Genomic DNA, 15,871 nt, shown 5'->3' on the forward strand with positions numbered 1-15,871 from the left:
CTATTATATATAAGTACCTATATACATATAAGTATTATGTATGAGTATAAGTATCTTTGGAACATACATCTGAAATGTCAGTATGATGCCAACCTAGTACAGTTTAGTCGATCCTGCGAGATTGTATCTGAATATTATTTTATTTTTCATCTGCGGCGATAATTAACAACCGCATGGCTTCCTGCAAGGACGCAGCCAGGAATTTCGTTTGGACGAAGGCCATTGGGGTTTGAGGGATATGGAAGACTCCGTTGTAAATGACGCACCAAAAATATCTAAAAAAAGTCGTTTTATTATAAGCCAATACGTTTTAAGAGGTGTTCTAATTATTGGTAAATTCTATACAATAACAATTACCTGGGTATACATGAATGGTTTGAACAGTATACACAAGAAACAAAACTTGCTGTAGGAACTTAAACGTACATGTAATTAATTTCGGTATTTATTTACAATACCGTGACCATGAAAAATGGACTTTTTTCATGGGTTGGGCATTTATAGCCAAGTATTATTATCACAGGTGCATATAAACTGGGGGAAAGTATATCATTGTATTATATTGATGCCTTTCGGCCATTACTGCATTAAGGATGGAAAATAACCGACTAAATTTTGTCGAACAATACTTGGAGGATTAAGGATCAGGGGCATCACGTGATCTGGGATTCGACTTTTGCAAGCTCGAGTTAATTTTTTTTCTAAAAGAGCAAGCAGTGCGCAGCACTGCGCAGCGGGCAGGCATCGTTGACAGGATTTAACGTCATCATTTCAGTAAAATTGCCAGAGGTACTGTCAAAAACAGAGTTTTCAGAGGATTTCAAAAAATCGTAACTCCTTTGATTTTCGTTGCCGACGAATTTTTTCTTCACTATTGTTTTCAGGAAAAATTGTAGTTTTCAGGAAAAAAAATTAACATACCTTTCCATGGTCACGATTTTGTAAATTGATACCTTAATTTCTTCTGAATTTGGAAAATGGCGAGTTTAAGATAATTCAAATTCAACTTTATTTATTGCCATATACATTACAAAATGTATGGCATTGTCAGTTTAAAATGTTTTGACGCACAACATTAAAGCACCACTCAAACATACATTATATACTCTCATACTCCACTCATTCCTGCCAACATTCCCACTTACACCACTGGTTGTCAGACTAGTGATTGAACGGTCACCCAGTCGTATGCGATAAACTTGTCAGCACTATAAAATGCTTGGGACGCTAAAACGCGTTTCTAACGAGTTTTTAACGCCTTGGGCGTTGGAGCATACTTTATTGAATTCCACAACTTCATAAAACGAACCCCTGTCTGTGAGGGTAAGTGTTTGTAAATCCCCGACCTGTGCTGTCAGCTCGGTAAGGCCCCCCATCCACTTACAGTTCGAACTGCAGTTCTTGACTGCAGTCAGAACTGTGAACGGTGGACTGTGGACTGTTGAAAAATGTTCACGTCAGTACGGACTGCAGTCGCGGACCGCAGTCCGTTCGGTGGCGTGGTTGTCGTGGTCAGTCTTTCCGGTGTTTTGCCGTAGGTGTGTACTTTGTAGTTATTATTCGTTATATTATTTATTATATTTTTAGTTATATTATTCGTTTTGTGGCTGTAGGAAAAGTGCATTCTAAGTTCTTATCGTATGTGAAGTTAAAGTGCAATGTCTACGTTTGAAGATTTGGCAGCATACGCTGTAATAGCGGTAGCTATTAAAAAACGCAAGAAACGAAGGCATCAAATGTGGAAAAAAGAATGGCTTCAGAGGAAGAGATTTAACCACGTTCACCTTCTTAGGGAGCTTGAAGCATATCCTAGAGACTGGAAAAACTACTTAAGAATGGACGAGAAAACGTACTTTGATTTATTACGTATAGTAACACCATTGATTACCAAACAAGATACAAAAATGAGGGAAGCCATTACACCACATGAAAAACTGACTGCGACATTGCGGTATCTAAGCACTGGCAGAACAATGGAAGATTTAAAGTTTTCAACGAGAATTTCCCCCCAAACATTAGGAAGAATAATTCCAGAGACCTGCTCAGCTATTGTCAAGGCCTTGAATGACTATTGCAAGGTTAGTAGCCTAATGTGTGTTTCAAGTAGTTTTGAAAAATCCAAAATATGAAACCAGATAAAAGTTAGAAAAAGAAATAAAGTAGGTCTTTGTTGTTTTCGAATGCCAACATACTGTTAAGAAATTACAATATTTTTAATCTGCTTATGGATTTGTTAAGGTACATAGCCTACACATTGTATTATGTCACTACTTTTTGCTAATTTTAAATTACAACTCCAGTATCTCTAACGATTACGAGTTCATTTCTGTGTGCACACAACATTTAACCATTTTTATAAAGTAGTAAAAGGTAATGAAACTCATACAAAATTATTGTAAACATTATATTATCCATACTTGTATTTGTTGCGTTGTACAAACAACACATTTACTTTTTATAACTAAGGAAGAAAAAGTAAAAAATCAATTTAATTAATGTAAGTATAAAGATAAAAAGTAATACGTACCTATGGTGTATGTTTAACCACAAATGAGTAAAGTAATAATTATAAAAACTATGACACTGTCAAACATAACATTGCAATCTAGTATTACAAACACATGGCAGCTCACAACAGTACCGCATATGAATAAAGATTAAAGTGTAATTTTAATTGAGTGCAAAATATTTTCACCACAAACAAAAAAAAAATAATAAATGTAATTTGTTCAACATATAACTCTCAATGTACTCAACTACTGGAGTAGGCCTACTAAAAAACCGCACAGCTTGGGTTGTGAAAAGTTTACAGGTTTAAGCCTACTTGTTAATAATAGAACACTTAATTTAGATTTGTATAGTTGACACTGAAGCCAGACATTGCTGTATCATCATACATTGGTTCATAGGTTGATCTACCTCCTGAACTTGGGGTAACACTAGCTGCCGATGGTGTTGTGGAACTTGAGTAAAGAATACCTGGGTTAACTGTAGCAAATCGTGTTAGTCCACCTAGTTCTGCTTCAAACAGGGCATCATTAATGATTTTCTGCGCATAAATCCTTTGCTCATTGTTCAGCAATCTCAGCTTTTGAGCAACGTTCTTCCCAAAGGCGTCGTAGTGATCTTCTTCTTTTGTTGTTGCCAGTCGTTGTCCAATATTAACCAAGACTTGATCACACGGGGACAATTTTTTTTGCCGTTTAAAAGAATCTTTAGGTTCAGGTGTTGCAGAGGTAATATTGGAAGCGGTTCGAGCAACTTGAGGAGGATTCTGTAGAGATTGGGGCGCTGGTACATTTTCCTCAGCATCTAATGGTTCTTTTTGTGAATCGTTCCAGCATCTCCTGTAAAAAAAAAATGTTTGAAAAAAATGTCAAAATCCGTGACTTTTCGCGGATTTCCTTTATTTCCGTGCCCGGTAGACACCCTGTCATTACTTAATAATGAACCACAATATCAATAATGATTCAGTTATCACCACAGTACATTCTTAACTACTTATTTATTACTTTCTCAAAATATTATATTGAAAAAATTACAGAGGGGGTGGCGAACGGAAAACGAGGGGTGATACGGTTCTCGATGGGTTTGATTTCATTAAAATTTGTTCCGTACAAAACGCTGGTCTGAAATATGACAGCTGACAGTTTATGAATTGTTTTCAGGTACCGAATACAGCCGAGGAGTGGAAACAAATTGCACAGGAGTACGGGGAAAAAATGGAATTTCCCCAACTGCCTAGGCAGCATGGATGGAAAGCATATAGCCATAACACCACCACCTGGAAGTGGTTCTTACTTCTATAACTATAAGGGTTTCCATAGTCAGGTACTTTTCTGCATTGCTAGTGCAAACTATGAAATAATTTATTTTCATTTTGGTGTTAATGGCCGGGTATCTGATGGAGGAGTTCTGAAAGAGACAGACTTCAACAAGAAACTAACAGATAAAAGCCTCAATTTACCTGAAGAGGGCATTGTAGACGGCGAAGCTCTTCCATACGTATTCATTGCAGATGACGCCTTCCCCCTAACTGAGGTCATAATGAAAACCCTTTTCCTATAGGGTTGCAAACAAACCTAGAAAGGTATATAACTACCGACTCTCAAGAGCACGCCGAATGGTCGAAAGTGTTTTTGGGATTCTCGCTGAGAGATTTCAGGTTCTACAAAAACCAATCACCTTCATTGACTTGAAGAAAGTGAATAGTGTTGTTGTTGCGTGCTGCTACCTGCACAACTATTTGCGTAGGACAATCCCTCAAAGGTACTCACCTAAAGACTGGTTGGATTTAGATGACGACGAAGTTGGTGTGTCTAAGCCTGGACCAAGAACCAGCGATCACATGGCATTACAAGTAAGACAAACCGATCGCCCAATGGCTAGTGCAAAAGAAGTAAGAAATAAATTTGTTCATTATTTTAGCAACAAAGGAAAAGTGGAATGGCAAGACAGATACATCTCTTAGTTTATAATGATTATTTGAAAACAAAATACCTCCGATGACAAACTGTAAGTTAGTTGTAGCATTGTGAATACATTATTTAACCGCAAAACTAGTAATTTAATTCTCTTACCTCGTCTTCACTGACTCTTCCTTCTCCTAAGTTGGAAGTCCCTCCTAGACATTCTTCCTGGTCAATAAGAAACAAAAGTTCTCTGTAGTACCACAGCTTTGGTACATATATATCGTCTGTACCACTGCCAGAACGTTGAGAGGCTGTTACCTTTCTTTGTTCCTTACGAAATGCACTTCTGATATTGTTTATCTTCTTCAACACATCGCTTTTTGTTGCAGTACTGTCAAACCCTTTCACTACTAATAGTAAACTACGGTGGGCTGCTTCCTTCTTTTCCCTATTGTGATAGTCTTTTGACTTAACCTTCCATACACATTCATGTTTCCTAAACTCCTCTATAAACTGTAAAAGATTATCCTTCGACCAACTGGCCATGATTGCCGCGTCACAAACAAAACAATGCGCAACCACCAAACGCTCACCACTCAATGACGCATGAGGCCGACACGGAGCAGCTGAGCTAGCGCATGCGCATATCTCGCAGCTTGGACTGTCGACTGTGGCCTGTCACGGGAGCCTCCACTAACTAGCAGTTCCGCCTGCAGTCCGATCGTTGAACTGTCGCACCGTGCGACAGTTGACAGTCCAACGATTCGCCTGCCGGATTCCCCATCCACTTACAGTTCTAACTGCAGTCCCGGACTGTCTCAGTCCAGGACTGCAGTTAGAACTGTAAGTGGATGGGGGGCCTAAGCGTTTCTGCCTCGTCCATATCCATATATGTCTCTTCCCCTTATTAGGGCACATTTTAACGTACAAATAAGGTTTTCTCTAAAACGTGCAGACTAGACAGAGTCAATAGTAACTTTTTGAAGGCTCCATTGCAAGATCCTATGAAATTTACTTGTGCAATTATACAAATTTCTCACGTTTCCATATTTAAAAGAACATTGCAATCTTAAGAACTGACGATTTGCGCTGCCCCGTAGGTAAGGTGTGGGTAAATCAAGCCGTAATATGCCGTCCTCAGAACCCGAATTGGGCAGTATTTGGCCAATGACCTCAAGACATAGATGCTCGAGGACAGTCTGGAGCAAACATGATCAATATGAGTATTCAGCCAATCCCCGATCTAGGAATATTCCAAGGATTACGGAAACAAATCCACCTCATATATCATAGTATCATCCAATAAGACGACTGACTCGTCTTTGGATCCTCCTGATCACAATGCGAAAATCGGGAATTTATTTTGAAGAGTATACTGAGAGATTGAGGTTATTAAAATTTTGAGCACAATTGTTAAAGTCCACAAAAGATTTTTGTTCCAAGATTGTTTTTTTTTTGTTGCTAAAACAGAGTGGTGTGTCATCAGCGTACTGTACAAGTTTTCCCTGCAGTAATGATGACCCTATGTCATTGACATAGATTAGAAAAAGAATAGGTCTGGGTATTGATCCCTGAGGGAGTCCAAATCTTGGTGAATCGGTTCAGAGAATGTATTTCAGATCTGGACAATTTGTGTTCTATGGCTTATGATTGAGCTAATCCACTGCAGTGGTACACCTCTGATGCCATAACATTTAAGTTTGCCAAGCAGTTTGGCGTGGCCAACACATTCGAATGCTTTGGATAGGTCGAGAAACACACTCAATATGGATTTTCGACCTTCCATCCCTTCTACAACCATGTCCACTAGACTTACTACTATGTTTATGCTCGACTCACGCTTTCTAAATCCCAATTGGTTCTCAGAAAGCAGGTTGTATCTGTTTAGAAGTATAAGCATTCTGGTCAAAAACTATTTTTCGAATATTTTGCTAAGAACCGGCAAAATTTAAACAGGCCTATGATTATTTGTGGAGAATCGATCGTCTTCCTTAAAGATTGGCGTTACTTTCGCGATTTAAAGGAGCGAGGGAAAAACTCTTTGTTCAAAAGACGGATTAATTAATTTGATTAATGGTCTCACTATATGCTTTAAGAATTTTTTTAATGATCTATATTGTCATCAAATTAATATCGTTTGATATTTTGGCTGGGAGCAGCTAGATTGTTTTCTCGAGTTCACCCTCAAGTACAGGAGCCAGTGCCAATGAGGTAACCGGACTCTGCTTCCGTATGGGATTTGCTTGAGGAGGTAATGGACAAGGACCTTGCTCACAAGTAACGGATGCGAAAAACTATTAAACTCATTCGAAACCTCACTCTCAGCATCCACTAGTGTATCCCTAACTTTGACTCTGGTTTGTTTCTGTAAATTAGTTTTATTATTTATGATGCCCCACACAGTTTTGACACATTTTTTGACGACATAATTAATTTAGGCATCATAAGCTTTGGCGGCTTGGACCTCTTTTCTTTAAATGTTTTTGTAATTTCGGAAAAGATTTGAATTCTTCATTTACGGGTTTCTTGTATTTCTGAAGAAGATTTTAGTTTTAGTTGGAGCAAACTTTCATTGTTTTTTGTGGACACATAAACTAAAATGATAGTTCAAACAATTTTAAAAAGATTCACACTGCTGCTCTGTTGGCTGAAATGATCTGAGAAAATTCTCATTTTCTTTATAAAGAGAAGCGTTAAGGAGAGAGACCGTGTGTACCTTATCGTTTTAGCCTCCCTTTTGATGTTTCCTCCACTAATAATAGCCTCTTGGCCATAGTGGTTGGAAATGGCTGTGTTGACAACATCCACTGCGACACTTGGGAGGTTAGTAATTATGTTATCAATTGCTGTCTGTAATGCTGCCGTCACCCGCGTTGGTGTTTGACTATTAATTCCAGACTAAACGACCCCAACAAGTTGACTAATCGTTTTGTGGATGAGTCATGGGTGTCCACCACAACTTTGTTAAAGTACCCCATCAGGATATAATCCTGTTTACGATTGGTCAGATCAGTCAATACGGCTTCGAATTTGGAAAAAGTTTTCTTCAGTTCCGCTGGGAGAGTCAAAAAAGTGTTGTCTCGCAAAAATAGCCAGTCCTCCTCCTTTGGTTAGTTGTCGGCAGTAAGTGTTGGCCAGTATAAAAATTGGAATATGACAACGGTTATTGTTTTTGTTATTGAAACCTTTCTCAGTCACTGCTACAACGTCTGTTCGCAAATCTTCATACAACAGTTAAAAAAAAATCTTTATTCAGTAAACATGCAAGTTTTACAATATACATCCCATGCACCACTAAAACGAGCGCGTGTGGGAACTCTTTCGTGTTTAAACATTATGCATTTTACAAATTTGTAGTGTTGCAGTCCCAGCTATTTGTAGCTTATAATTACTTTAGGCACTTCTTAACCTAAATTGTTTTAGAAAACTCACAAAAGTTCTTCAAGTTATCTCTGCGATAATATGTATTACATGTTATAAACTATTTAGCATCAAAAATCTATAATATAAAGTAGGTTTAAATAATTAATTTAATAAATATATATTTTAAATATGGCAAGATATAACTATAAACAAATAAATATTTAAACAGTAGCCATATAAAGAATAATAACATTTACTATTTAAAAATAGCTGATACCTAATACGTGCTATAACAGTAAATTTATCCAATTCAGGTCCTTAAACTACATATGCAAGCAACAAATATTCACAATACATTAATACTATGGTACAAGTAGATAAATTATTTAGTCTCAACAACTAAAATAAATATTAAATAAGTTAAAAAAAAATAATTTAATTAATATAAATAAAAATATTGTAAAGATACCAAACAACAAACAACTAAACATTCAATCAATAGGTACACATAAATATATGGCAAAATGTATCATTTAATAAATAGCTAATAATTATGGCAGTAAAAACTATTATAATCCGAATCCTTAACCTAAATAGATGGGGACCAAAAATTCACAATGCATTTATAATTAAAAAAAATTAATTCATTAATTAAATTACAAATAAAAATGCTCACATATAAAATTTAAAACCTTCATTTTAACTTTATGTTTCTTTTCATACAGAATATCATTACCACAGCAAACAATGAGATCATTAAATAGCTTGGGGCCTAGGTAATAAAACTGATGCCGGCTTATTTCTTTATGACAAAAGGGAATTTCTAACAGAATGTTTTGTGCAGAACGAGTTGTTCTCATTACACTTTTTATTTTTTATTCTGGTAAATATTTATGAACATGCATTAATAGAGAATACTGGTATAACTGTTTAAAAGTAAGAATATCCTTCCGAGAAAATAAATAACTTTTTTGCATTATAAATTATACGTACAGCCTGTCTCTGACACATTACTAAAGGTGAAACAATTGTAGGAAACCCCCCCCCCAAATGAGCAATACCGTACCTTAACGTAATCTCAAACCAGGACAAGTAAACATATTTTAAATAATCACCAACTAAATACCCTTTCATGTGGTACAATGCATAATTAATTTTCTATCTGCACACAAAAAATATTAAACATGGTGATCCCATTTGAGATTCTTATCAATATAAAGCCCAGGTACTTCACAGCATCAACTGCTTCTATAGGCAAGCACTGATGCGTATGACACAACAATTTAAATTCACGCGTTAAAACCTCATTAGGCGTATTATGATCAAAAACAATAAGCACTTAGATTTTGATGAATTAATTAATAACTTATTTCTAATTAACCACTGTGAGACGTTTTCAAGATCAGTATTTATTTGTAATTTTAGGGTCTCTTTGTTATAAGATGAACACACTAAGGCAGTGTCATCAGCATACGCATATATAGAAGAATACAAATCGGTATTTAATAAATCATTAATATAAACCAGGAACATCAAGGGCCCCAAAACTCCTCCTTGCGCTGTACCATATGCAACTCCTGGGTACCACTTAAAACCCTATTGATTTTTAAAAACTTGCTTCCTACTCTTACTAAAAGAGCTTAACCATTTTAAAGCATCACTACCTATGCCAGCATTTTTTAATTTTTGAATTAAAATATCAATGTCCAGAGTGTCGAAAGCCTTTTGAAAATCCAGATACGCCGATACAGTATATTTGTGTTTATCTACACTCGCAGCTCTACTACTAACATGCCTTCTTACAGCTAAATCTGTGCATTTATCAGGTAAAAACCCAAACTGATTAGGAGAAAAAAAATAATATTGAGTTGAAATATGACATTAATTGACTTTTAACATAAGTTTCAAAAATCTTTGCTACAACGTTAATTACTGAAACAGGACGGTATGAAGAGACCAGTGTAATCTCCTGTCTTAAAAATGAGTACAACCGAGGCAACTTTAAATTGATCTGGAACCACACCTTGAGCAAAAGACTTACTAAAAATATCAAACAACAAAGAAGCAAACTAATGCCATCAATGCCGCAACTAGGTTTATTCTTTAACATAGCGGACATTGCGCTTAGCTTCAGATCGTAGGCAAACAGTTACAGCAGCAACTGTCTCCATGCCACCACTGGTTCCTTCATAATCCTTCTGGCAGTTTTTTTTCTCTGCAGAACCTGTTGTTCGCTCACAACCACTGCAGTATTTACTAAGTATTTCTACGTCTATAACCTTACCGATATCTACGCTAGTGACAGTACAGGCAGCATTTTTTATTATTTTTTGTATTATTTCTTTTATCACCAAACAAAACACAATGTTAGAAATGTCATCTGAGTCAATGCTTGTCATCTGCAATAATCCTGTTGCCAACCCAACAAAAATAAATCACAGATTGTAAATTTCCAGACCAGCACTATAATAACAAATATTGAAAGAAACACAATTGCGACAGCATTTGCCAGCGTAAAAGGCAATGATGACATATTTTACAACAATTATAAAAACTATTTAGAAGCTTAAAACTATAATATTTTTGGTATCAAAATGTTCACAAAAGTCCAAATTACAAGAAAAATAAAAAATACAATTTTTGTAAAAAGTGTTTTTTTAATGTTGGACTCCCCTTAACAAAGTAATAGTTTTAATAACGTCATTATAATCACATGCAAACTTGCTGAAAAAACATTATGCTCTAAATTACCCATTAGAAACATGTCGCTACCAAAAGCTTCTAAATTATAGTTGAAATTATATTAGTATAGTACGTGTTAAATGCATCTGCTATAAGTTTTTCATTGCCAGTAACCTCGACCAACTTACCGCCTACTAAAACACTGCTAATTGAATTTTTTTTTAGTCTTTACAATTTTCTTAATTTTGAGTCACCATTACATTTGCCTACCAGAGAAGAATAATACTGGAGCTTAGTTTGCCTAATTCTCCTAGTAACCGTATTAGATCAACATTTATATTTCTTTTTTATAACTTCATTATTTCTATTATTACAGTATAATTTGTACAAGGCATTCTTCCTGTTTATAAGTAAAATAAGACCATCATTAATCCATTCAGATCGTCTCCTATTTTCCTACTATTTAACTTTTTTAGAGTACAAGAGTTAGTGTGACAATCATTGTAAATATTATAAAATTGATTTACCCAGGAGTCAACATCGCCGCTATTATAAACCAAGTCCCAGTTAGCTATTCTCAACTGTATGTGTAACTTGTTATTGTCTAACACTTTATAAAAACTTGGCTTACTTCTGTTATTAACTAAAGTCCCGGATAAAACAATTTTATAGTATAATAGTGATCTGTTATATCCAGCATTTACACACTACAATCAATATTTAAACTTTTATAATTCCTAATTAATGCGCGATCTGTGCAAGATTTGGAGATTTCCGTGACCCTAGTGAAAGAATTTACACGTCTCTCAAATTCATAGGATGATATTAAACTTAAATATTCTTTGGTAGAGTTGTTGTCTTTTTTTAAACATATATTAATGTCACCCACAATTATTGTTGGGTCAATGATTTTTCCAATATATTTTTTAAATTGTTTGTATGTGTATTTACATTGGCGATAAATTTCAAAAAGAGATATCTTAAAACTAGTAAGTACTATTATGAGTAATCGAAAAAACAACATTAACAATATCTGCTGTAGGAAACAGTATTAAGTTGTATGAATAAACAAGGTCATCGGACAAATAGATAAGAACACCGCCAGCAGCGTTATCAGGCCTGGACTGAAAAACCATATTGTAACCTGGTAGTTGATATCAGCTGCCTTCCTCTCCACTCTTCACCCAGACCTCGGTTAGTACGAGTACTATTATCTTATACGTGTCTGCACACGAGTTCAAGTAAAAAACAAGCTCACTGAAGTGTTTCCTGAAACTACGAATATTTAAACAAAAAACATTAACATTTTCTAACTTATTTGTTACCGTACAAACAAATATAGTACAAAAGTAAATGTTTACCTAACTCTAAATAACATTCAGTTTCCGACTCCATCTCTATCTCCGACCACATCCGTACCTGCCAGCTCGTTGATTTCCTCTAGGGTGGACACTCGAATTTTCTCACTATCATCCGACTGTCTTGCCGTAGACAGCCCAGACGTACTTGTACCCACACTTCTTCAGCTTCTTCGCGTGATACAACAAAGCTCCATTGTTAGGTGTGGGATGCTCATTCAAGTAGACTCTTTTAGTCGGTACCCCGCGGACAACATCTGAAGATTCAATGCGAGCTTTCTTACCTTTACTCAAAAAAGTTTCTCTTACATTCTATTAGTAAACTGCAGGATAATTGGTTTCGGCACATTCTTACGCTTCGTAGGGAGCCTGTAAAACGCCTGAATGTCCCTGGACACCTCTATAGGTACATCAACTAGATCACTAAGATTTTTTTTTTTTTTTGTTCTCTTAGGACAAGAAGCTTATAAATTGCACTTAGTCCTGTAAGGACCTTTGCGCTGCTTCCGGAGTGATAGGATATTCAGGATTGGTAAGGTTAGGGAGTAGGGGCCGCCTCCTATCGAGATCCATGAGGAAGAATTAGGGCACTACATCTCAAACTCATCCCGGAAGAAGGGAGGCCAGTTGTGAACCAGCCTCTCCAGTCAAAGTAGGCAGGGGGTGGCACACCCTTGTTGAGGTTAACAAGAGCCTCTGAGGTAAGGGAACAAACCCCACCAACTCCAACAGCCATCCTCCACAGTAGGCTAGACCTATCGAATTGCCCATGAATCCCAGAATCTCAACATTTGCGGTTAGTGATGTGCCGCTACTGGACATCCATAAGGTTGCCCAGATTGAAGTGGCACATCGGTTTTTGCTGTGCCCAGTGGTGGGTTCAACTGGTAGGTATAAACCAGCCAGAAGTGATCCCTGCTGGGTAATCACTAAGATTACACTCAATATCTCTTAAGTTCTCGTTAGTTTACTCCGGTACACCATCAACTATAATGTTTCTATTTCTATTGTATTGATCCAATTCTTCCAACTGTAACCGACAAGCTCCAACTTCTTTCTTAAGCTTAATATTCTCCTGCTGCAAGTAATTTTTTATTTTATGAAGGTCATTTACTTTACTGTTAAAACTACCAACTTGTTTTCCGTACTCGTCAATTTTAGCTGAGAAAAGCTCCACAGAAATTTTAATTTCTGCTATTTGAACCGGAAAGGTTTTTCCATATTTGGAAAGTTGTTCCCTGATAGTTTCTTCCGTCGTCGGTAAATAATCTTTATGCAATTTACTAAGTACCTCTTTATCAACTTGCTCCTTTCATGAATGTTTGCTCTTACCCAAGCAGTTCTTGCTCTTCCAGCTATATCTCCTACTCTGCCCCATCCGATTCCAAGTAGTAGGTAAAATTTCAGCACAATCGAAATGTAATTTAGAATCACATTCAGAAAAAATTGCAAAGTCATTTGCATCAGGGAGCAGGTCACCACAAGAAACATAGTCGCTCATGATAACAGTAACGCTAGCAGACAAGACCGCAACAACACGTCCGCTCTACAGAACTGCCAGACACAAACCCTCTGGCACAGTGGTAACTGGCGGATTGCGCATTTTGGTGAACCAGTCATATTGAAACTGTATTGTTAAATTTTTAGGTTGTCTGTTTTTGTTAAAACACGTCAGTCAATTTGGTCCTTTGCTGTTGATGAGGCCTCTAAAAACAGTTATTTTGTCTGTCGTGAAGTATTGGGCGAGATGGATTGTACAGTGGGTTTGTTGATTACTGCCTTCGTGTAGCTGCAGTGCTGATGCGTGGTGGTGTCAGAAGTGGTGCTACCAGAAGCAGGTTCCCCTCAGTTTCCATGGGGCAGCAGTCGCTTCTATCAACATCTCCCTCATTCCTTCTTCTTGGTGACTTCATAGTACCTGCATAAGTGTCATGTGGAAGAGAGAGCGGTGCCGTATTCAGTTCCCCAGAAGGTCCTTCTTGTGTTGACGGAGGTGAGTACCTACATCTAGTTCGGTCAACCCCATCGTGGCCCACCTTATACAGAGCCTTCACTATTACTTTGGCTAGGAGCCATTTGCCTTTCATCGTTAAGTGCAAGCCGTGTCTCGTGAAGTACCTCTGGCTGGTTTTATTAAGGACCTGGATGTTGTGCCTGATAGCCAGTTCTTCAATATAGGCATTCACGAGCACAACTTCTTCGTTGATGGCATGGTTGACAGGCAGATCATGGCGGTGTGGAAGTGTGGCGACAATCAGTCTGCCTTCCGGTGGTTTGGATACAATTCGCTCCTCCAGATGTCCATATATATTGCGCTGTTCCCCGGCTGCAACGTCATTAGTCCCGGCAATCAGCACAAAGCAGTCAGATGGTGGAGAATTGCCATCACCTCGAAGAGTTTAGTACCTGGTTTGCAAAATTCTCGGACCATAGTGGCCGGATTTAAAATTTTTGCTTGTATTTCTTTCTTCCCCTTTTACTTCTCCCCATAACTTGTTATTTTCACGTGTGCAATTCATTGATTTCACTTTGACACTGAAACATTGAAGCGGCGAGGCGGAGGCAATCGACAATGATAACGAGACTGTTAACTTTGGGGTAGAAGACAAGTTGGTAAGTGAACACTGCGACGACAGGCGTGTCATGGTGTCCGGGTGTGGACCTGTATGTCTTCCACTACTCACAATCACGGACTTTATGTCGGAATAATAAGGAACCGCCATAATTTCTTCCAAGGCAGCGCCAGGAAACATGCTCGTTTCTCAGAATTCTATATTGTCTATATTTGTACTCATTTCTGTATATGTACGGTTATCGCAAGATGTCCGGCCTCCCGACACAGAGTCTCTGGCTAGCATCCCCCGCTATAAACGTTTCGGATTTGGATTATCTAGTCAGTACTGCAGAGAACATGCCAACAACAGTTTGTATGTTTAGAAACAGTAACTATGCTCAGTGCAGTTCTAGGCTAATGGTGAACATTATCACTCGCACATCTTCTGCAAATCACCTTTTATATTTATCGTTATATTAAGTTACATGTTTCGCAGTTTTACTAATTCCTGATGGGTGTATGGCCAATGTCGCAGTGTAGCGGGTACAACGATTATCGTAATATAACCGGATCAAGCAACGTCGAGCGTGGACCAAAATTTACTTATTACAAGGCCTTCGCTCCCTACACTTCATTGCTTACCTCTCTCCAGAAACTCCCCTTTAAAATCTACTGACCCCGTGTATGTTATTATTTATTCTTAATAACAGTTTGGATCTAAGCTTTGTTCTTGGACGGAACTGGATTTTGATCTTCAGTTTGAATACATAACATTTTATGTTTATACGGAAAATATTAATTGTTACAATTTGTCTAATTTTATTTGTCAACTATTTATGTATATGACTGTTTTTGTACCCTAGAAACAATGTATGATTACATTTATGTCTAGTCTTTGTACTGAGGCATTTGAGAACAGTACACATGCATATATAGTCCGGCATTAAACTATTATAGTTATGGTCACACAAGCCAAACAAACAGATAAAAAGAGTTTTATATGTTATAGAGGGCTAGGCGTGGGGAGTGTCACGTATAGCTAAATGGGAAACTCTTCCAACAAACATCTAAAATATCAACCAGATCAAGCAACGTCGAGTGTGGCTGCTGCTTGGATGAGTGACCGCTGAGCGATCCTGTCCTTGCAAGCAGCCCGCCTGTCCGGCCATTGGTGGTGGTTCGGAAGTCACCTGCCGTTGGTCCCCAGTTTAAATGAGAGAGAGCTTCTTAGCCCTAACTTCACCTGGTAAAATAAGACTACTTTACTTTATTTCTACTTTATAAAGGACAAAGGACTTCCCAGTGTTCGTCCTTTCATATGTTGTTAGCTCGTATATTTCGTAATGCAATTAAAACCCAAATTAAACCGATTTATTAAACATAAATAAATAAGATTAAAGTTTTTAAAATATAAGTACAACAACAGTATGCCACAAAATTATAATTCTATACTCGCACGAATATGTCGTAACAAGATTAAAACGATATATCAAAACCAAGTT

At 37.3% G+C, this 15,871-nt stretch overlaps 1 protein-coding gene across 1 annotated transcript; it reads left to right on the forward strand.

Annotated features, from left to right (window-relative positions):
• The first annotated feature begins 1,360 nt into the window (after window positions 1-1,360).
• Window positions 1,361-3,809, forward strand: LOC124369669. The gene is made up of 2 exons (XM_046827720.1): window positions 1,361-2,078; window positions 3,669-3,809. The coding sequence occupies exons 1-2, from the start codon at window positions 1,659-1,661 to the stop codon at window positions 3,807-3,809; spliced, it is 561 nt and encodes a 186-aa protein (XP_046683676.1). The 5' UTR covers window positions 1,361-1,658.
• Window positions 3,810-15,871: the final 12,062 nt, after the last annotated feature.

Source organism: Homalodisca vitripennis, chromosome X, assembly GCF_021130785.1.
Source record: "Homalodisca vitripennis isolate AUS2020 chromosome X, UT_GWSS_2.1, whole genome shotgun sequence".
NCBI classification, from domain to species: domain Eukaryota; kingdom Metazoa; phylum Arthropoda; class Insecta; order Hemiptera; family Cicadellidae; genus Homalodisca; species Homalodisca vitripennis.

Bases quoted from the DNA above. Each gene is read 5' to 3' on its own strand.
- LOC124369669 (XM_046827720.1), top strand. From the start codon at position 1,659: ATGTCTACGTTTGAAGATTTGGCAGCATACGCTGTAATAGCGGTAGCT. The intron at 2,079-3,668 runs GTTAGTAGCCTA...AATTGTTTTCAG, and splicing joins CCTTGAATGACTATTGCAAG to GTACCGAATACAGCCGAGGA.